At 40.4% G+C, this 23,384-nt stretch overlaps 1 protein-coding gene across 2 annotated transcripts in view; it reads left to right on the top strand.

The window, feature by feature from the left end:
* The window catches only part of LOC138184569 (uncharacterized), a 132,267-nt gene that overhangs the window by 88,613 nt on the left and 20,270 nt on the right, over window positions 1-23,384 (top strand). For both annotated transcript variants that reach the window (XM_069122668.1, XM_069122669.1), the window contains exons 2-5: window positions 243-448; window positions 6,327-6,462; window positions 7,840-7,973; window positions 17,805-18,048. In XM_069122668.1, coding sequence (XP_068978769.1) covers window positions 243-448; window positions 6,327-6,462; window positions 7,840-7,973; window positions 17,805-18,048 — 720 coding nt within the window. The remainder of the gene's footprint in view (window positions 1-242; window positions 449-6,326; window positions 6,463-7,839; window positions 7,974-17,804; window positions 18,049-23,384) is intronic.

Raw genomic sequence — 23,384 nt, 5'->3', positions numbered from 1 at the left:
GATCGAAATGGAATTTTTTTTCTTTTTCGATAAAAATGGCCGATCCTCAAAATGATCTATTGGTATTTAAAAAAAAAAACGCATATATCTACGTGTATACGTTCAGCGATTCGAATAAAATAGGATTGTATTTCACAGCTACTGTTTCTGTTATCAATGTTCTCCCTAAACTTTATAGAAATCACCGTTACGCGATTCAGTTGCATTTTTTTACAAAATTGTGTCGCATTATTTGATTATAGGTGCAACAGGACTGAAAGATCTGACAATCAACGTGCCAGCGGTGGTACGATCGGGCGACACAGTGACACTATCCTGTCATTACGATCTAGAAGGATTGACATTGTACTCCTTGCAATGGTACTTTGAGGATACGGAGTTCTATCGGTACCTGCCTGAAGGAGATCCTCCGTGCAAAACCTTTAACATCGATGGAATGCACGTGAATGTGAGTGTTCTTTTCTCGTCTTCTAATTTAACTAACTTTTAGATTAGATTATTACGTTCTATGCATTTTGGTTTTAAACTTTCTACGAATGTATAAACATCCATAATCTATTTGTAACGTACGGGGAGCTCAGTTGAAAAAATGTATTCAAGTATACAGGTTCTTTTCTTTATTTTTCCACAAATGACGTAAATACAAATATCGATACGTGAAACCCAGATTTACAAGTGTTTTAATGTTTGGAAACACCGTATCGTAGCAGTTGAAGGGTTAAAACGAAATTCATCGGGAAAGGAACATATCATATGTACGTTATGCAAAAACGACAAGCTTGGTATTTTTGTTTCTTCAATTGCTACAGTGCAGGTGTGTCTGATGTAATCAGCATTTTATTTAGAAAAATGTTGTCCATGTAGTAATATGTAAATAATCCACAAATCCGAAATCTCTTCAGCAATAAGAATGAAATTATTCCAGCAACTAACAGATGTCTCTGTAGGCTGTTTAAATCCTATTGACTTGTATGAAACAGAGAGCCAAAGATGAACGCTAGCGCAGATATATGGGCGTTATGTTTGTGCAAGAGGGTGGACATAGTTTTTCCGTCGATACGAAACGTTGTTAATTACATCGGGAACAGTGTCTTTCCGGAGGCGGAAGCCAAAAACGCGGCTTGTTGTACCCGAATCCGTCAACTAATGCGCGCAATTAAACTCTTAACGAACACTTCGATAAAACTTTATGACGAGAAATCTCATGAAGTTCGTGCTATCCCTTTGGTTAGATTTCGCGTTACTTTACCTACAGACCCGTCTGAGGAAAAAGTATCCTATCGATGATTCAACTTTAACCTTTTAGATATCCACGTACCTAATTTATTGTAAAACATTTGATAATAATAATCCACGAGAAAGCAACTTTGGCTAATCTTTAAAAGAGAAAAGAAAAAGTGAGAAGGATAGTCTCTTCAGCAAATAAATCTGGTGATTTCAAGATTGCAAAAGATTTCTCGCCAAGAATTCGTCCCAAATATATCAGAATTTTAGGAGAATCACCAACTTTTCTTGTTGCTTCGCATTTATATCAACAGCAGTATATGGCAGAAAAATATTCCGTTTTTTCTTTTGGAAGAAAAAATTCCATGATGATCGTTTCGTTCAGCTGATGCATTTTCGCTGCAGGTTGACGTGTTCGAAGAGGAAACAGCGGCAAAAGCTGCGAACTTCTTTTGCAAGCCGATACAAGCACGTACTAGCGACGTCCATTTATCAGTCTGCCGGCTGTATTTCGAAAGCAAGTGAAGATAAGACCGAATAGCGGCCCGATTTTTCCGCCTTCGAGTGAAGCATCCTGTTTTTCCCCTCATCGACTGTACCGCCTGCTTCCCGCGATATCGTCGCGCTTTTCAAACTTTCTAACTGCGTTTTCTGCGGAAATTTTGCAACCCTCCCGAGAGTTGCCGTGTAACGAGCAAGTGTTCGAGGGATATGCGAGTTTTTAGAGGTTTCGAATGGTATAAGGGTTGTGTTTGTCAAGAGTGTGTTGTCGAGAGTGCTCGTAACTTGTCTATTTTTTTTTCTTTTTCTTTTCACAGGAAATATTCGAAGAATTATATTTGAAGCATAATTATATCTCAAGATAGGCTGTTTAAATTCATTTAAGGAAAGGAATATTAGAAGTCAAATTCAGTTTCAAATTTGAAATTCGATCATTTGCCTCGCGAAGTTTAAGCTTGTATTCTCAACTATTTCGCGATAGAAGCTTCCTCACTGTCTCGCTATTTCGATCAACCACAGGATCAAAATCAATCAGAACTGACCTTTCTCCGACAATCTCTCGATTCGTGAGAAATATTTAAATGGAGGCGCGAGTGGAAAGAAAATCACTGTGATGAAAAAAAGGATGTCGGGGCGTGGAGTTGGAGGCGAGTAAAACAAGAAAGTTGGCCGACCTGGGATGAAATCCACTTGAATGGGGATTCCAAAGGGTCGTGTCGCGGTCGTAGCTCGCGCTATAAATCAGCCCTATCGATTTCTTTCGTCCGGTCTACGGTTCGGTTTCGCACTTACGCGCTCCCCCAAGGGTTGGCAAAAAGTTTCACGTCGATGTGACGCGCGCCACTTTTATCGGATCCACCTGATGTCACCATCCTCGCCAGAGTAAACTAGTCAGGCTTGTTCATTTTATCTTACAAAGAATTGCCAGCACTTTTAGAACTTTGTGATCCCGCCGCTTTTCGTTAGATCGAAAAACAGTAGAGCCCTTAAACAGCGTTCTTACACCTGTGAAAGTTGCGATGCTAAATATTCGATCTGTGTTCTAATACGAATTTTTATATTAAAAACGTACGAATACAGGATGGATAATTTGTATCGAATAATTTTCTAAATATTTCATCGTATATCATTTCGAGTATCTCTGTTTCTCCCGTGTTTTCTCGCCATTGTATTTTGTTCTCGTTTCCATTCCTCATAGTTGTACGTTGTACGTCGTCGCTCAACGTTTTATACTTTACAAACTGATATTAACAACGGCGATTTAAAAAACACAAAATGGATAGAAACGATATACAAAGTAAACACGAAAAGGATACGAGTACGTTAAAGCGGCGCGTTTAGATTCCATTTTCACGCTGTACCCAGCCAGCACCACGTTGCCCAAACATAGTATCGTCAATCGAAATTCGTTCGAACCATTTTCGAGGCAATAAAGAGGCAAACGCGACGCGTTTCGGCTCTATTTACCCTCGAGATCATGCGAAAATGACAGCTTTCAGATAAAATTCTATCTAACACCTAATTCTAACCGTAAGAAATTCTATCTAATGCGCGAATCTAATCTCCTGTAAAAGCTGTATTTAATATGTAATTCTAATCTAAGAAAGTTCTATCCAATATTTAACTCGAGCCTCAAAGTAACCAATTAGTCACATGAAACTAAAATGAATTGTAAATATTAAACAAACCATCTTAAAAAGCCTTGGTAATTTATTTAGGTCTGAAGTTTTTCTCAAGGAAAGCAAAGAGAGTCTGTAAACTACTTTTTAGTTGAATCGATAAGTTGACTGCTATTTGCGAACGATGGCAAATGGATGCCGACAAGATAGAAGAGTTTCGAAACCAAGGCAATCGATTCGATTCCACTTCGACTCGGTAGCGAGACATTGGAAAACAAATTTTTCATTCGCGCGATGCATACAGCTGGCCGATAGGTATCTTTAATAAAATTTCCACACTCGTTTCCGAGGTGCTGTTCCGCTGACAACGCCGTTTTGTAGAGTTGTCGATAACTAAAAAGGCCGAGACGGTGCATTAGTTCCAAGAAGATACGACTGGTATCGACATTTTTTAAGATACAAAGACTTCGTATTCGTCCTAATTATCGTTTCAATTCAGCTTTTATCGATCGTTTCTTTCTCAAAATAATTAGGTTGTCCGAAAAGTTTCCTTCGTTTTATAAGGAAATAATGGACGCACAATGTTTTTTGTTTTATATTAGTTTATTGAATTATGCACGAACATAATAATAGAAATAGAACGAAATGGATCATACTTAATTCAATAAAATAATATAAAACAAAAATTGTTGTTCATCTATTATCATCTTATGAAACGAAAGAAACTTTTCGGACAACCTAATATCAAGGAAATCCATAGAATTTTCTTTATATACAATATAAAAAGAACAGAATTTTAATAACGTGACAGTAAAATGTAGCGAAACGAAGAACCGCGAAAGCTTAAGAAAATATCGGTCTCTAATGGATTAGTATTACCAATATTACTATTTAGATCATTTTATCCCCAACCACTATCGATTATCTGCAGCGGGATTATCAGAACCAACAGCCTGTACATCCTCGAAACGACAAACCACCGCGATAACACTGTCTTCTTACGAAACCTGATTTATTCCTTCAATACAGCAAACAAATGGTAAAAGATCGGCTAGCGACAAGGATTCATAGAAGCAGCACGCGTATGAATAGCCTGTACGAGGTAGAGAATGGTTCGAAAAACAAGGTGGCGTATCGACGACACGAGACTTCAGTCGTTCGTAAATCTTCGTGGAAAGCTATCGGTTCCGCGCGATGGGCTATACCATGAAATAAAAATAACCATAGCTCGTCTAATATTTAAGATAATTGTACGAAAAGGAAATCCGAATATTCGAAGATTATTTGATCAGAACTGTCTTGATTCGTCTCGTATCAAATGACTCTCGTCTTCTGACGAAAATACAAAAATATCGATCTTTCGATATTTCGAAAGAACAACGAGAATCCATCGATGAAACGTTTTTCTACGATCTGCGGACGTTTCTTTCGTCGGTCCGCCGATTCCATCAGAAGCAGAGGAAATGGTGAAAAGAGCTTGTTTCCGTATCCGGTGTAGTTTGTAAAGCAGGCAGAGGGAACCACCGCGATGCATATAAATGATTGCAACGACGAGGGGTCGGTCGAGGGGGTAGAATATAGTCCGATCGAGATTTAGACGTGGGGAGAGGGTTAGATGGAAGGTCGATAGTCGCGTGGAATACAAAGTAATTCTGGGGGGGAGGGGGGGGAGGGAATCGAGCTGGGAAGTAAAACGAGCGAAGCGAGCGGAGAAGATAGGAGAAAAGAGATTCGGGAAATTATACGCGTTTCCGTTCGAAATTTATACAAAAGAGACAGAGTGGATAAGGTTCGTTTATGAAGTTGCTGAGAGATCGTTATCAACGTTGGAAATCCGTAGGTGGGTGCCCTGAAATTTAAAAGAGAGTCTCTTGTTTTATTTTTGTAATGTGGAATGATTGTCAGGGAGCAATCTGTTGGAAACTACGGTGAATAGATGGTACTACGTATATTCTTTTTTTTCTCCGTAAACAAGTGCAGAAAGTAATCACCATGATATCGTCTTGGTAGTATTATTTTTCCATCTATGCAATTCATTTCTTCTATAGTATTTCCTATAATTAAGTTCTATTTATCCTGTCAATGGAAAGGAACACAGTCTGTTGTTTCATTGTTCGATCATAGAAATATCAATTTATCGTAGCAACTGTCCGAAGAATTACGAATGGCTGTAAACGAACTGTAAGCTATATCGACGATCTTCAAATTCGTAGGCTGCTCCATCAAGCAGCGGCAGTCCATTTTTCATGCAGGAAACTGATTTTCGAAAAGTTAAATAGAATGGCAGATAGTTCGCGAGAGATACGAACGTTCGAAAGAAATTAATCGAATCCGTGGAAGCGAGTGGAGCATTTTCCGGCGAGCCGATAGAAGAATACATTTTAGTCGGGCATCAATCCTGTAACCGAGAGTCGAGTCAACTTCCTGGCGGAACGATATCACCCGAAACGAAAAGAAGAAGAAGGAGGCGCAGAGAAAGTTCCTGGTAGTTCCTTCGACGCTATCAGATTTCGAGCGGCTCGATCGCCTGTAAAAGTATCCTCGTGGTGGTTTCAAGCGAAGCAGCTCGTCTCCTCGACCTCTTCCTTCCGAATGGAAGCATCGTTCACCAAAGCATCGATGGTTTCCGGTCCTGCGAGTTTAACGCACGGTAGACGGAAACCGCGAGTCGAAATAAAACTTCGATCGACGTTGTTGGTCTTGGCGAGTTTCAGAAGAAATTTAGGAAATTTTTCTGAACGTGGTTTTGTATAATGATATTGTTAGGAAAGTTAGAATGACAAGTTTCTATTTAGTTAAACAATTTTAAACGATACCGTCTGCGCAAAAGACGAGGAAAATCAATTTCATATTCTCTGGCTGATAGACAATTGTCCAGCTTCAAGAACAGTCTCTAAGAACGATCCTAATCGTTTATCTATGATAACAGCACTGATTCTAATATTCGTTATCAACGATGTTCGATCTGGATTTATTTTACAGGTTTCCAAATCGAACTCGAACGACGTAACATTAGTCAACGTGTCGAGGAACCTGACGGGGTTGTACAAGTGCGAGGTGTCTGCCGGAAGCCCTTCGTACCACACGTTGATCAACAGGGCCAGAATGGAAGTAGTAGGTGAGTAGTGGTCGGCCTGGATTCGGTTCAGAATTAAAAAGTTTCACCGAGTAGACAAATCCTTCTGGTTGCTGAATCGTGCGAGCGCCATCCCGTAATGCGGCGCACGTGCGCCCCTACGTGACACCCATTTTCATGTTGGATTCGATGGCTCGCGGAAGACTTCCAACAGGAACGCGACTCGGCCTTCAACTACTACCGGAAGAACTCTCTTTCTCCTCGTCCCTTTTCCAGAATAGAAATTCGAACATTGATGCCGCTTTAATTATCCACGGGCTGAGAAACTGGTTCCATTGTATCGAAGGATTGAACGGTTTGAAATTGAGAAACGTGAAGTAGTTATGAGTAATGGAATAGTTTTAAACTGGATTATTGTTAGATTCTGTAATTTGTACGAATTGTTGTTGGTATCTATCGACTGTGCGTCGAAGGATTACGAAACATAAATTTTGAACTCGAGTCAACTCCGTCGAGATTTGAAAAGTTAGATTGTTTAAATGTATCACGAATACGTAAATTTCTATTGCAAGTTGATCAAGTCTATCGAGACAAGAAACTGAACATTACAAATTAATTAAATCAAATTTTGCTTGATTTTTTAAAAATGGAATATAATGAAATATGTATATATATAACGACAATAAATACTCTATCCGACTCCAAAAATAATATATATATATATATATATATATATATATATATATATATATATATATATATGTAGTATCGGGGTAAAGGGCCTAAGAAACATCGAATTAATCATGAACAATGTCGCGAAAGCCGAGGCACCATCGGGTCCATAAATGTGTCATCGGTCTTTTCAAGTGCATAGCTTCGTAGAAAAGGCCTACGTGACCCTGGCCACGAGCGTCTGAGGAACACGCGTGTGGTGGGCCTAGGAAAAGACAAAGGGATGCTAGAACGGTCAGAATGCGAGTGGAGAAGTGCAGTGTGAGTTGAGAGGTCACGGTGTGTGAATCGGAAAGTCAGGGCGTGTATGATAATAATACGTACGACGATATTGCATTCGGTTTTTGTTATTGAGTATCGCTTATTAAACTACACTAAACCCTAATTAAAGCATCATTACTAGTCCTTACTCTAAGATCCATAAGTTACTACATATATATATATATATATATATATATATATATATATATATGTATATATATATATGTATGTATATATATATATATATATATATATATACATACATATATATATATATATATTTACAACCAAGAAAGACCTGCCAAAACACTCGCAACCCCTTCCAGCTCACTCTTCGCATCGACGCTTCGACGTGTAGAGCTGGCTTTACGCCAGGCGTCGAGTTAGCAGTCGCGTGTGCTAAACAACGTAATTATTATGCCTTAGACGCGCCGAAAACGGACCCGACGATCGGTATCGAGAAAGAAAGGATCGCAGTGGGTGAGCTGCTGCGGGCGAACTGCACCACAGGCAACTCGAGGCCCGCCTCCGCCATTACGTGGAAGCTGAACAAGGATCTCGTAAGTATATCGTCGGAGTTCTCTCACGCCTTATTCCAAGCCGCTATATATGTATGTCCTCGAGCCGTAGCTACGTGACCTTACTGGATGATTAAAGTTCCACAAGGAACACCCTCGCTTCGACTTCCATCTCGCCAACCTCCAACCCCTCGTTCCGTTACGTTCCATTTACCTTTTCACCCCGTTCGCCGTTCAGGTGAGCTCGTTGACACGAGGTGTTTCTCGCTGTAGGAATAATTTCAGAGGGAAAGCCGAAGAAGGGTGATTCGAGGGATGTGAAGGAAGGTGAATGAATTTAAGGAAGTGCTTGAGGAGATTGAGGGTGCGGAGTGGAGAAAATTTTGTATTCGGAAGACGTTTCTTCCGAGAGAAATATATGAATTGTATTAGTCGATAGATTTTTCGATCTAAAAATATCTCACGAGTGTCGTGTATATATCCTGGTAATAAATATAAGAGTATCGTGCAACTATCTCGGATATTGCAAAGAAAAAAAATATTCTAGAATTCATCTTAAACATTTTAGACACGAGGATATGTCAAATAAGTAACAACTAATTCGTCTGATCGTGTTTCGTTATTAACTAGCGTATCACGAATTTAAATACAGAAATATTCCACAATTACCCTGAACATTCTAGACATTCTATCCGCAATTCTATTCCATGTATTCTGTTCCTTAAAAAAAAGAAAAAAAGAAAATGCCAATCCATTTGGCGGCGCTTCGTTATTACCTCGTACCTATTTCATACTAAAAACACGCGTGCACACAAATTTTCTCCAGGCCAGGAATTAATCAAAAACGTACCTCGCCAAGGTAACCAGAACAAAAACGATAACCGTGGGTGGGGCGAGACAAAAATAGCCATTGGTTTTTGCGGTGACCCGTGATATGTCAAGGGGGTACAATAATAGCGAGGCGCGATTATTTCGAGTGAATTATTAATGTTGCCGGATATTAGGCCGGCGAAGAGCGGCCGACACAAGCAAACACATATTCGGGCCCATTGTGACGGATTAATTAATTAGAGCAATTTGATGTTCCGCTTATAATTCGTAATTAATTTCCCAGCACGCGAACGAATTATTTGGCCGTGTACGCGGCGCGTGTAAACAAGAGTGAACATAAATGATCGAGCCATGGTTCAACGGCTCGTATCCAGCAAATGGCAATTATTTCGTCGAAAAACAGAATAACGATCGATTCTGTCCGTTCCATCGTACGATCGATCTTTTTCTTTGGATATTCCTTGAAAATAGATCAATTTGGCGAGATACTCTCGAGAAACGCTCGGAGAATCCTTGATTCTGCGGTGAATCTCGTCGCAGAGAAATCCAATGTTAAGGAGGACACGATGAAATATGCCTCGCCCGATTTTTCGAAAGACCCCAGCGTAGAGAGGCGAAGAAGCGATGAGATAGCGTTGAGAATTCGCGTGGATGAAGATGACAGGTTCTTGGAATATGGCGGTCGTGTATTGTGTCGAATGCTCAATGATAGAGGAATTGTAGAATGATTCGAGGGCTAGAGGGAAGAGTAGTGATACTTCAAAATTGATGGACCATTCTACAACGATGGAGTTTCTCCTGCAACCGACGGTGTTTCGAACACTTGAGAGTAAAGGGTCTGAAGAGTAAATTTACTTAAGATTAATCGTTCACTTTGCGAATGTTTCTAATAATAGAATGAAAATATACCCTTTATAATAGATAATTTACGATAAATCGAACTCGTCGATCGACCGAAAACGATAAATTTTGGGATCGAATGGACTAAAGAGTTAGATGATTTCATTTCGAAGACACAACAAGTTAAATGAGTTTCAACGTGGTAGAGTATTCACTTAGAGAGCCAAGAAGACGAGCATAAATCAGATGAAGGCACACCGACGCGATAACCAATGGAAGGTCTGACGACAAACTAATGAATGCCGCTTTCCCTGTTACACTCTTATATGCTCCTCGAATAACCCCGTCCAGGACTTTAATCGACGTCATTTGTCTTTCTAAGAATTTTCCCAGCACAAATCTTAAAGAACGTCGTGGAAGAAGATTCGAAGCCGGAATTTGATACCTGAAATCCAATTTGGTGGAGATATCGGTTCGAGAAGTGATCAAACGGGGCGAAAGTGGCCAATCTTTTAAACGGGAAATAATTTGTCTCGACGAAATCTCAGATTGCTCTTATTTATTACGAAACAGCCACTATAAATGTAAAATAGGCGTGGACAACTTTTTACACGTCTATAACAGATTAGATAGAATCAAATTGCTTCCACTACAAGTTTAGTTGTTTGTAATGGATTAGATCAAATTAGATTGTTCTGGTTGGAAACAAATGAAATTAAAGTAAAATAGCGTCACGCGTACATCGTGAGGTGAAATAACCATCGCTATAGAGAGAAAAATAGAGATAGAGGGTCACAGGAAATTTGAAAAAATACGAGAAACAAAGATACAGTGCCAGTACTCTCACTGTCGCCATCGGAAATATCAGACTAAAACTAAATTTCAAAGAACGATTCCACGTGGCAAAATAAAGAAACAAAACTAACATTAAACGACAGAAAATACCTATTAGCTTTTATATCACGATTCGTCCAAAAAAACTGTAGAAAATGGGACAAGAGAAAGAAGACAACGGGCGGAAGTGGCCGTAGCATCCCGTGTTCTCGATCGAAAACATATAACTCATCGGGGGTCATCGTGATCGATTAAACGCGTCGAGCCACGATGGTGCCTGCGATTTAACGGAATAATTTGGTTGATTTAACAAATACCGCGGAATAACGATTTATTTGCATACGAGGCATCGCGAGCCACCGGTTATCCACCCTCCCCTGTTCGTCGCTCCACCCTCACGCCGATTGCCCGGATATGTATCTCGATGGATCTCGATAAATTTAATTCCCGTCGCTATGCTGTACACCCGTGCTACCGCACGAAAGCTCGGCGCTGAAATGTGAAATGACCAGGTAGTTACAGTCGGCCCCAGTGTTGATTGAAAAACAAAACTGGATCGAAGGCGTCGAAGATGGACGGAAATTGAATAGAACCGTGCCGACGTAACGCGATCGATCGGAACAAATGGCGCGTATGCCTCGCAGAATATAAAGGAACCAACCAATTTCTTTGATTTTCAAGCGGTGATTTTAAAGAAGAGGACGTTCAAAATACAATCGCGTTCGAATTGTTTTCGATATTAGGAAAGCAAAAAAAAAAAAAAAAAAAAAGAAATAGCAAATAGAAATGCCTTGAAACATTAAAATATTTTACTACGCGTTGCCATAAACGCTTGGAAATGTTTATGTAAATATTTCAAGAATATCGAAATATTTGATTTATTACGCGTATGTTTCATAAAAGCTTGGATATATCTTTCAATTTTTGAAATAAAAGAATATATTCGTAACACTTTTCCACCGAACCTACCAATTTTTAACGAAACAGTGCGTAAAACAGAACAACGTATGAATATATTTCTTCGATCCTATTAAATAAAGTAAGAACAGTATCAAACAAGTTTCAGCGAATGTTCCAGAACAAATGTTGGAAAAATCTCTTTGAGAACACTTACGGGAACGTAAAAATGTTATTGGTGAGGAAGGATGTACATTTGTCGGAGGAAAACAAGGATAAAGCAGAGAGGAACGTGTTTAACAGCGTTCGAGTTCTAAGAAAAGTTGGCGATCGAAGCTCTCGAGGATCCCTCAGGACTCTGCCCGAGGCTTAAATGGACCGCGATGTCGCGAGGAAAAGGATGCCGAAGTTATTTGCTCGACTTTAGTCGTTAGTCAGACTACTGTTCTTCAGACAGCGCGAATGTTTCCTGTTGTTCGGATTCTGCTCGCTTAATGCTTAACTCTTAACGTTCTGCGTTATTCGGTGAATTACTAACGCTAAAATGTATCGCTATATCAGTTAAATATAGATGATATACATTCGTTACAAGAGATATCGACACGCCGTTGTATTTATTATATAGTTTACGTACCGATTAATTGGGTCCGAGTACATTAAATCTCGTGTTATTTAACGATACTATCGTATGACTACAAAAATTTGATACCATCAAAGTGAAATATGTAAAATTTGATAAAAGGACGCTTCATTAAAAAATAGAGGTATCTGTCAATACTTTTTGCAACCATTATAAATAAATCTTCCATTTCCATTTTTTTTTCATGCAAATCCATATTTTATAATATAGCGATCCATAGTTGCACTGTTAACAAATCAGTGAGCGTATCGGCTTCTAATATCTCAGTCAGTGGCGCTCTTCGATCTCGTACCTGGTGGTGTTTCAACGCGTCGATAGCCCCCGGTCCACCGGTCCGAGATTTATTTGACGAAATAATTTTCCCGGTCTCGACGGGTTCGGGAAATAAATTTGGCCGCTTTATGGGATCGGATCGGTTATAATTAACGCGTGGCGACGAGAGCTGAAAGCGGCTGGCGATTTAGTTTCTCGCCGAACGAAAACAGGCCGAGAGACGATGGTGAAACAGAGTGGAAGGATGGATGGCCAGACGGGAAAGGGAGAGGTCTCTAAGCGCGACTGAAAATTCGCGTGTCCAGCCTGTAACAATAGCCGCTGCGAAAATGCAGCAGGCACCAGCAATTTCGCCCTGCCATTTTTGGCTTTTATCTGCGCTAGTGAACGTTGACACGCGTGTCACAAGAACCAAGCTACCCGTACCCTCGTCCTCTTTTTCTTTTTTCTTCCCCCTGATCCATTGTCGGCAACTTTCTTCTAACATCATCGTAGACCCTCGCCTTGTTTCTGCGCTTCGTTTTACGAACAGTCTCACGGTGAGTCGTTTAAGATTTGGTCGAACAAATTATTCAGAAAATGTGGCAAAATTTAATACAAAATGTAATTGAGACAATGGAATATCAGATTGAACAATTGATATCAAATCTTAAATAAAGGATCTATAAAGAAATGTCTTGTTTAAAATTCTTCCGCTAAAATTTACTCAAAAACACAGTCTACATGCTGTATAAGAAACTACGCTGTATTACGACCAAGGGAGAAAATTCCGGCAAAGTATAGCGATATTTCTTGCCAATGGTATACCGTGCACGAAACATGATCGTATCTAGTTTGTCTAGCTAAATGGTGAAATTGAAAGAACAGAGAATATCCCTCCGGCGAGAAAGCAAAGTGTTAACTCGGTTCACCCATCGAAGGAGCGGAGTTTCAAGGCAAAGGATTTATTCCAGCGAGCCTCGCGGGACGATGCAACTTTTAATACGATCTAGAGTTTTAAGTCTTCTCGAGCGAACTGTAAGCAGATATCTCGCGAGAAATATCGACGGAGGTAGCCTGGAGAAGTTGTTAAACGCGCGTCAGCTCGTGCGGAAAAGCGACGGCCGAGAAAAGGATGGAAACAGGTAGAAGTCTTGGGTCGTTCAAAGATCATAATAGAAGCTGGGTTCATTGAGAAAATGCAGGTTTTTCAACCGGTGGTTTGCTCAACGATACCGGTCACCGGAATAGGAAATCGTTTCCATCTCTCCGTCACACAGAATATACAAATTGTTTCCGAAATTGTGGCACAAGCGGTGGGGTGATGATTCTACGAGCAAAAATAAGTCGACAAATAAAGAATAATATTTTTTCGACGTTTGGAACTTCGTTTTCGAGAAAAACGAGTTCGAAGATCCGCTAGGTGCGCGTGTACTAATTGTAAGTTTCGAGGTATCGGACTTTTCTTTCTGCTCGTGCTGACAATAATTTAATTGGAGAGCAGAGGCTATGTATGCTGCAACATTCTGGGCAACATTCTGAACACTTGTTAAGTTAATAAAATCATTCTTAGAAGGCAATATTCTCGTCCTTATTTACGAAAGCATTCGAAATGCGAAAATTGCGGAAATAAGATAACAGTAACGTGGTAGAAAGCAAATCGTGATACCGTTCGTGTTTACAGATATTAACACGAGAAGAGAGAGAACTTATTTTTACATGTAGAATTATCACCTGATCGCTTGTTGCACAATTTCAGAGACATCCTGTATACGTATGTATAGATACTTCGCAATGTCGTGCGTGTATAGCGTCGCAAAAATGTACGCGTTCGCAGGTGTGCATCCACGAATACACAAGCTGACTCAGGCAATATTGAAAGTTAAAAGCTTTCGCAGACTGCGAGAGTAGTGTTGGATGAAATTTAATTGCATCCTCTCTGCTCGAAGTTATTATTGGTTGCGCAGCTTCCTCTTTTCTGTGGTGGATTGCAGTGGTCTACTTGTCCTGTCGTTTTACATAATGATTCTTTGGAATATTGGTGGTTAATCGAGCTTCGCGATATTCTTGAGCGCCAAAGATTATACTTAGCTTAATAATATAAGAAGCAGAATATTTTATTGGCCGCAGGTACGAAGCAAATCTACTTCGATGAAAACTAGTGAAAAACTGTAAAAAAGCGTAGAAGAAACGCAACCATCCAATCTTGAAAATACAGTTCGACGTCCGTTAACCCGGTTTCCACTTGGGTAACTGGAAAACTCGGATGGCACGGGAACCCTCTCGTCACCATTCGTCCTCGAAAATTGCAACGCACCCGGAGATCACGGCAATGACAGTCGCGCGAAGGGTTGGATGACGCGTTTATCGGTTTTCTGTCCGTCGTCTACCGGAAAGAAGCCTCTAACGAGCGACGTTTCTGGCGTTCCCGATTCGCGCGACGGTCTCCGACAAATCCGTGACACGGACACCACGCTAATACATTTTCGATGGCTAGGCCCCTGGGAAACGGCCTTGTTGTATCCACGCGTACACACTCGTCCCGTATTCCGAATTTGTAACTTTAAGGGAATTTCGTTGGGGTCTTTGTCCGACAGCTGAGATTTGTCGCAGAAAATTCGTCGATGCTTCGCTTGGCTAAGCGGAAGAAGCGGCGGCGAGAAAATACGACCGAGTACTGGATTCCGGATCGGTGGAAAGAGCGCCCTCCTGGCAGAGGATCAAGTACCCACTTGGTGACTCCGGTCTCGAGTGTTTGTTTCAAAGCGGGTTTTGATTGAGCAAAAATAGCGTTGAATGAAATACGCACCATCGTTCAAAACTATTCGTACGCTTGTTTGCTATTGACAGGGTGTGATTTAATTCCGCGATTACGAACGAAAGCATCGATGGTGATTTTAGTATTTGTGATCTAGTTGGCCTAGGATTCAAATAAACGAAGATATTCTTCGCTGTATTGTTCGAGGAACTAGTTTGCGAACGAAAGAAAATTTCTCGTTGTTTCGTGCATGAATTTACGTATGGTTGGAATTCAGCTTAGTACGTACCTTGTACAAACTGATCGATTTCATCGACGTTGATTGTTTGACTCCTGAGAAATTAATTCGAAAGTGATCGATCACGTATGTGGATGCTAAAATTGAGAAATAGCGTAGGAGTTCTCTGTATACTTTGCAGGTACCGTTTTCCACAGTTGGTATTTTTTCCTTAAGAAACACGATCTCTGTTTGTAATAATAGTCGAACTTCTCAATCAAAGATGGAAGGGAATTCGTCGACGCTTCATAATTATCCTGTATTCATTTGGAAATGCTAATCGTCAAATGGAACAAGAGCTATCAACTCGCGGAAAGAACGCGACCTACATTCTGCCTAGAGGATCCGTGCTAGGAATTTTGTATGAAGCGGTATGGTTGCGCTGACGCAGACAAGATAAACGACAGTGGCAGGGAATTCTGAGAAAACGATAAAACTCGGCGAATTTACAACGATGCGGAATTCCGCCAGGAAGACTCGAAACGCTCATAAAGTTTTCGCAATATGACGAATCACAGAAAATCGTATTTTCAACGAGAAGATATCACTATGACAGTCGGAGAAGAAGTATAGAGAATACCGAAGGGTATCTGCGCTTCATCAGCTAGGGCCGATAAATCTCGAACCATCGTCGATATCTGGCTGACGAAGTTTCCACGTTGGGATATCCGGTTAATTATATTTCACCACTGTGAAATTAATGAGAGGTGTCGCGTAATCAAAGTATTCTCGAGAGATCACCGGCTCGTGATTACGTTCCATTTCCCGCCGGGAAAATCACTGTCTCGAGGATAGGGTTGGATTAGAAGCTACAACGCTATTGCAGTCGATAGGGTTGGATCAGAGGCTGCAATGTAGTAACAGTTGATCGGATATCGTGACTCAAAACAACATTTGACGTGGTGACTCGACAGCTTTTGATCCTTGGTCGATCGTCATTCAGAACATTTAAGACGGGACAGTTTAAAATTTGTTTTACGACTGCTACCTATCTTTCTCCGAACTTCAACCCCATAAATTGTCTGAGAAGGTCGCATCCACTGTACCAGAATTTGCCATCTTCCCAAACGAGCAACTTCCATCGCCATTAACCATCGCGTGTCAACGTTGCATTGAGGAACACGCTCGATCTGAATAAAAATCAGGAACGACGGCATACGTTCTCGTTCAGCGAGAATTCCGTGTGACGTCGATATCGCTGGCGAGAGAAGTCGCAATATCACGGGATAAGACGATAAGGTGAAGAGAGAGAGAGAGAGAGAGAGAGAGAGCGAGAGGAGTAGAAACGACGATACGCGACAAGGCACAAGCTTTATGCATTATGTTTTATGAACAGAGACCGCGTAGTCTCGCGTCATCGCGAGCCCGCGAACTTAATGCACAGCCCCTCGTTTGTTCCCCGAAGTAATAACTCCGAGCGACTCTCGTGTCGCGTCTTCTCTGTTTCTTTAGCCTTTCTTCTTTCGTCTCTGAAGAAAACCGGGAAGAAGTAAAGCGAAGGAGGAAGAACAAGATGGGAAAATGGAAAGAGAAAGGTTCGAAGCCGTTTCTTCCCGCTGTTCATTTACCTTAAGAGCAACGAAACTGCGTAATATCTTTAGAAGCAACGAATTCATTTCTGAAGAGACGTTGCAGAAGAATCTGTGGAGACGCCGTCTTCGATGGCAAGCAGGAAATTGGATTGACTAGCGAATCCTCTGATAGGCGATCGATAATTATTTGTCCAGGAAAACGTTAAGAGGTCTGGGGAATAACGTAATAACTGCGTAGTAACGGTTTGAACGGTGTATCGCTCGATGGACGATGTTTCGTGCTTTGGGAAGTGAAATTAGATTAGGTTCATCGAGTCGTCTTAAGAAAGATGTCAGAGGAAAAGTGTTAGTTGCAGTTGTCGGCTCGGAATGTGCATACACGAAAATCTGCAGGATAGAGATTTTTTTAATTGAAGTTTTTGGTAGTTGCGAAGAGTATTTTATTTATTCAATGCCTTAAATAAGACAACACGGCACATTTTCCCGGCACAAAATCATCGTCGCATATTCAACGATAGCGGTCTTCTCGCAGTGGCATAATAATTTATGCTTTATACATAAAAGTATATACAAGTATATACAACGTCGAGCTTCGGAATTAATCTGTTTCATTCTCTAGCCGCTAAATATTTATTTGACGTGTACACTTGGTTTAGTGTATTGTTAACGGACTAACATGCCTTGATGAGTATAGTGAAACTAATTTTCTAATTAAATCCTGTCTAACCGTTAGCGGTAAATGAAAAATACAAACCCTCGTTTCTTCCGTAGACAATAGAAAGCACAAAATTAAAAAAAGAAAATAGAAGGAAACGATCTCGGCGTTGAAATAACCGAAGCTTGCCATGTTTTTTTTTTTGTAATAGATATGGAGATGATCGGTGGTCTTCAAATAAAATTAAATATCCTGCGAATGATTATGATCATCTTTATTCCAAACTATTATGATTATTTATAATCCAAAGATATGAACCGAGAATTAAACTTTTTCCTTGTTTGAACATCTTTGCAGATCACGAACAGCAGCATGACGTACAGAACCAGATACTTGGTCATTCCACAGGACGACGATTCACAAGTATCGAAATCGACCATAGACTTCAAGGTGACGAACGACATGTTTCGTAATGGACGATTGGTATTGCGCTGCACCGCCTCTATCGCGGACGTCTACCAGAAGTCGGCTGACATCGAAATCAGCGAGGACGCACCACGCATCGCCTCGATCACCGGCGAGTCACCACCTCGTGGACATCGTAAGTAAAAGCTATGATTGTAACTATAATGTAATGATAATTGCAAGGTGGAGTACGATATCCGGAAGAAGATGGAATAATTCATTTATAGCAAATTCCCCAACAAATTGACCAAAAGATGCAAGTATTCTGGACATCTTTCGAATAGCTGCACTTTATTGCGAGGAAAATTCCACGATAGGGGATTGAGGGGCAGTAAAAGGCGGGGGAATTATCAGAAATGGGATCGCGTTTAATCAAGGCGTTATTCAATCGCGCGCCATTTATCGCTCGGCTGGATCTAAATTGTCCTAGCTGGCAATTGAAATCGTCAATACAAAGAGGTGGCAAGATAACTGCAAGCTGAACTTTCCCTGTGTGACGAAAGAGGATAGGAAGGTCACCGAGAGAAACTGTACGCCAGGCAATCGGTATCGATTCTATATTCTCGTTTATACGTCGCGAAGAACAGCTATGTAGCCGTGGTGAAATTTTCAAATCGTGTCGAATCGGACAAAAGCGGAGGCGTCTTCCAGCGTCCGGACTCGATCGACCAGATCGACGTTGTTAATTGCGTCGTTCCGATCTAACGAGGCGAATACGAATAGCGCGGATTTTATCTTTCTTCCAGCTCACTGACCTTCCGATTTTAGGGGCGTAATCCACGACGAACATGCAGGAAGGGGTTGTTACCGGTCTAACTGAATGCACCGAGATTTTCAAGAAATCTTGTCAAGGAAGATTGGGAAAAGTAGAGAAGGAACGAGAAGGTAGATCGCCTATGGATTGCAGGTATTTTAATACGGCCTTGGAGTTTCTCTTCTATGCTACAGAATGAGATTGAAATTCTTCACTCGATTCATCGATTAGTACTTACTTTCGAAAGAAATTCATTCGTTGCCTAATAACAATAATTTTGATTTGCCAAAAATTAAGAGTGATTTGTGATAAAACATAAATATACGTATTTGAGGATAATTAGGGGGGAAATGGTGGAAGAGAGAATTTATTCCAAGTTGGAGGGAACACGTGTCCACGTCTGTCCGCGCGTGTTAACAATGATAAACTGGGTCTGATCGAGGAGAGCAAAGCGTTATCAATCACACTCCATTACGATTCGCTACAGCTAAGCACTTTTATCGCAATCCGTCCCCGACTAGAGTTACGTTCTGAAACGAGCTGAGAAGATTCAATAAATCCTCGAGTCCTCGTAATTTCCTTATTGCATCGCTCTCGATAAATCGTTCAAGCCGCTATCTCTAAAAAGCCCAGCAAGCTTCGTCTCAATTTACCGTTGCATTTTCGCCAACTTTCTCTTCGTTTCGTTATCATACACTTTTACAAAATATTCGCAACGGTGAAATTGCTTTGAGCGATAAAGAATCAATCGGTTAACCGTTGGACAGACGGCGAACACCAAGCCAAATCTGGTTCATGCAAATATTTCACGTTTATTATTTTCTATGTTACGTTTACGTATTATTATATTATCCGACCGAATTATTGTACATAATCTGCTCTCCAGCCGGTTTCTCGTTTAATGTCTATAGAATAAAATATTCCACGCTCGTGGCAACAATGATCCAACTTTCATTGCAAGAGGATTAATTTTGTGAAAATGATTAAACGTGAAAAAAATTTACACGCAGCAACGAATAAAAATATCGCCGCAAAGCGGATTTTACTCGTAACGTAAAATTCTGTGCAGATCCATAAAGTTAAAGTTCAACTTTCTGCACTCGAAGAATTTTATCATATTTTCATTTCTCGTTTGGATGATGTAACAATTGGATGCGATAGAAGTCACAAACATCGGGCACCAGGTTCTCGTAAACACTCGTTCGTACGATCTTCGTTCATTAGCGATAAATGTGCAACAAGGATCGTCGTTATTTTACATATACATTAATGACTATAGCAATCGCTAAACAATGCAATTATTTCGATGTTACGTTTAAATCGTGCTCGGCATGCTTCATTAACGAAGCCAATAATATCGTATTTATCACTTCTATCCCTTTAAAATACCGACGAATTTCGAATGAAAATCGGCTACGATTGTTCGTAACAAATCGATCGAATTTCTCATTAATTTCAAAAAAATGCTTCATCGTTAATCAAAACTACAGGATGAAAGGTAACAAGTGCTTTTCATCAATTTTTGGCGCTTAATTAGGAATATATGTATTTTTACTAAATTCTGATTATTGTTATTATTATTAAAAATCGCCTTTTTTCGTTATAATTTTTCTTAATACTCAGAGCTTGACAAACTTTAACTTACAATAAAATAAATTATCTTGGCTTAGCAATAAAACAAACATTCTGTTTGTGGTTAAATGTTAAGAACACGCGATATTAATATTGTGATTCTATAAATGAAACGTCGAATCTAAAGAAACGACCATCACCCTAAAACACGTAAGATTTGTTATTCACCCAACCGTTCCGTGCTAATTAACGAAAAAATAATCCCGAAGCACACAGAACAATTCTGCGTCCCATTGTAACGTCACAGAACCAACAACAGCAGTGAGATAGCATTTACGATCGTGCAGATCACATCTAGTCACGCGCGATCTTTCATGTAAACCATGCCGCTTCGCGACAGTTATACGGCTGTTACGGTGGTATCAGTCCTCTGCCAAGGGGGGAGTCCGATTGTTCCAGCTGGAAAAGCAAAGCTGTTAGCTTGTTACGGGAAATGGGATCCATGGTCGAATCGTTCGCCACGATCTCACTGTCTGTCGCGGCTTTTCCTTTCACCGAGCAATTATCCTACCCGCGGCCATCGACTTCGCTTCTACTCTCGTAGATGCTGTTTGTAACAGCGCGGTTTCGATTTCCAGTTTCATCCTATACGGTGTGTGTACGTGTCTATGGATTCCAGGTAATTGATGTTGGGGTGAACCGGGGGACAGTGAATTTCGAGGAAATTAGAGAGAGGTCGAGGAATTAGATTTGGCGAGAGGATATGTGTACGTATGTTTGAAACGAAGTGGGATTGGATATTTAGTGTCAAAATTGCCTTTTGAAACGGGAGAATTTATTAATTAAAGGTACTTTTACTTCTGTTTCCTTCTCGGTTAAGGTTTTATTCGACTCGTGCGAAATGTCCCTTATCTTTTACTTACTTTTTCCCCGCTCGTTCCTCAATTTTTCTCACAGCGAAACACACTTTGTTTCGCGCGAAAAATTAAACCCGACACTCGTGGAATTTCACACGAGTCGCCTAATGAAGACAATTTCACGGCTGGGTGTCGACAAGGGGATCGCGAAATCTCGTCAGAAGAACTGCGTTGCTCGTCCTTTTGCCATCGACTGCCTATTGGTTGGGGATTAAAATTGAAAAAAGGAATCTGCGGTTCAGCGACCACGGTGATCGAGGTCAAGCGAACTAAAAGGAAAAAGAAGAATCTGCAGTAAAGAGGAAAGGGTTGGAAAAAGGTGAACCGACAAAAAGCGTGAAAATGCAAGGCTTTATCCAGCCGAAGCTACCGGAGGATTTACTCGATAAAATTTCGTATATGAAATGTGTACGACCATGAACGAATGCACCACATAGGATGCGTAATTACACATGCATCAAAGTATACGTAGTCATCTGTACGTGCGTGCACTCGATGTTTTGGAAAGAATTGATTAACGTCTGATGAAAAATTCATAAATATCGAAATAGCAAATCAAGCGTGTTTCACACTGGCCATATTTTATTATTTTCAGAGATATTGACTTTTTTGAAACTATTCGTTGAATGGTTCAGTAGCGAAGAATATTTTCTAGAGTTTTAGTCATATTTTAGTTACTTAGCAATTGTTCAATTTATAATTAGTATCGACAGTCCTGCCTAACCAATAGATAGTCATAATAGGTCGTAATGGGGAAAAATCTGAGACACCTTGTATAACGTGCGGATATATCGGCTGGATGGCATGGATGCGGGTTAGAGTGGCACGTTAATAAAACCAGAGCGTTAATTGCTGAATTCCCCATTGATTAATGGCGCTCGAGGCTTCGTTGAAGGCAAGAGGCAAGTGAGCCGCCAGTTTCACGAAGGAAATAGTTCGGTGTCTGCGTTACAGGCGTTTAAATTGCGGAAGTATTCCTTCATTGTGTTCTGCCCACTATTCTCTTCTTTTTTTTCTCAATTCTTCAGAATCATCGATAAATATTCAATCAATAACGTAGCTTCCTATTTTTTTCCATTATCGTTTCCAAATCTTCTATGAAACCATTTGTAATACCTAATTATCGTTCGATCAACACACGTCGATTTCAATACGATTGTCAAAATTTCCTCGTACAACGAACAAAATGCGAAGATATTGTAGGACAGTTTTATTTTATCGACCGCTACCGACATTTTCAGAAATCAAATCATCTTTCCCTTTTTCTATGGCGATAATTTTCCTAATAATCAGAATAAATAAATATTTGCATTACCAAGTAAAATGGTATCAGAAATGGCCATTAGCTCTCCATCACGTAAACGCAAATGCATGCATCACAGTATACTGGTACGTAATAACGGTTCGCAGTCACGGACGTTCATCCTCACGCTCGTCTGGCGTTAGCCTTGAGAGAAATCCGCGCTGAAATATCGCGGAAATCTGTGACGTCCGGTCTGACGTGGCGCTCAATGGATCATATTTCTCTAAAATATCTTCATCGAAACCATCCAATCTCCTTAAATGTAGGATACCATCACATTTTTCTCAACTTTGAACAATTTCTCCGCTTTCTTCTCCTTTACTGCCTTCGCTTCTTTCTTGTAGCCTTTTACGATTTTACAAAGAGCTATCTCGCACCAATAAGGCCGTATAATTAATCCAGATCGTTCCATCGGTAGCAATCCTACGCGTTGTTAACGAGTCCTAGCGAACGTTCGGCTTCCTTTCTTTGATTAACGTTCATTCTGAACGCTCAAGGGGTTGAAACGTTTGCAACAAGGAGAACGAACACTCGTTCAGCCCTTCTGCCGTAATATACCTTTTTCTACATCGTAGAAATGGTACAGAAATTAAATCGTTGCTGCGTCGCTTTGGTAAAAAATGTGGGATTCTATGGTGTAATTGGTTCTCGAAAAGTATTCGCTCAAGTTTGAATCATCATCTCGTACAACATTCTACGTATACTGTATTTAATTAGAAACTAATCAATTTTTAATCTAATTTAACCATCTTCTCGTAGCCCAATCTTCAATTACTGAAAATATCATGCAAAATCGACAACACCGAACCGTCCAAAATACCATACAAGTTGCCTAAATGTCTTTATTCGCAATTGATTCATTCTTAAGAAACAGCTTTTCATAAACCAAACGTTAAGCGCTAGAACTTGGTTCGATCCAATCGAAT

The sequence above is a fragment of the Bombus flavifrons genome, chromosome 10, assembly GCF_040668555.2.
Source record: "Bombus flavifrons isolate JBK064 chromosome 10, iyBomFlav1_principal, whole genome shotgun sequence".
Taxonomy (NCBI): domain Eukaryota; kingdom Metazoa; phylum Arthropoda; class Insecta; order Hymenoptera; family Apidae; genus Bombus; species Bombus flavifrons.
This window is presented reverse-complemented; position numbering and strand designations above follow the sequence as displayed.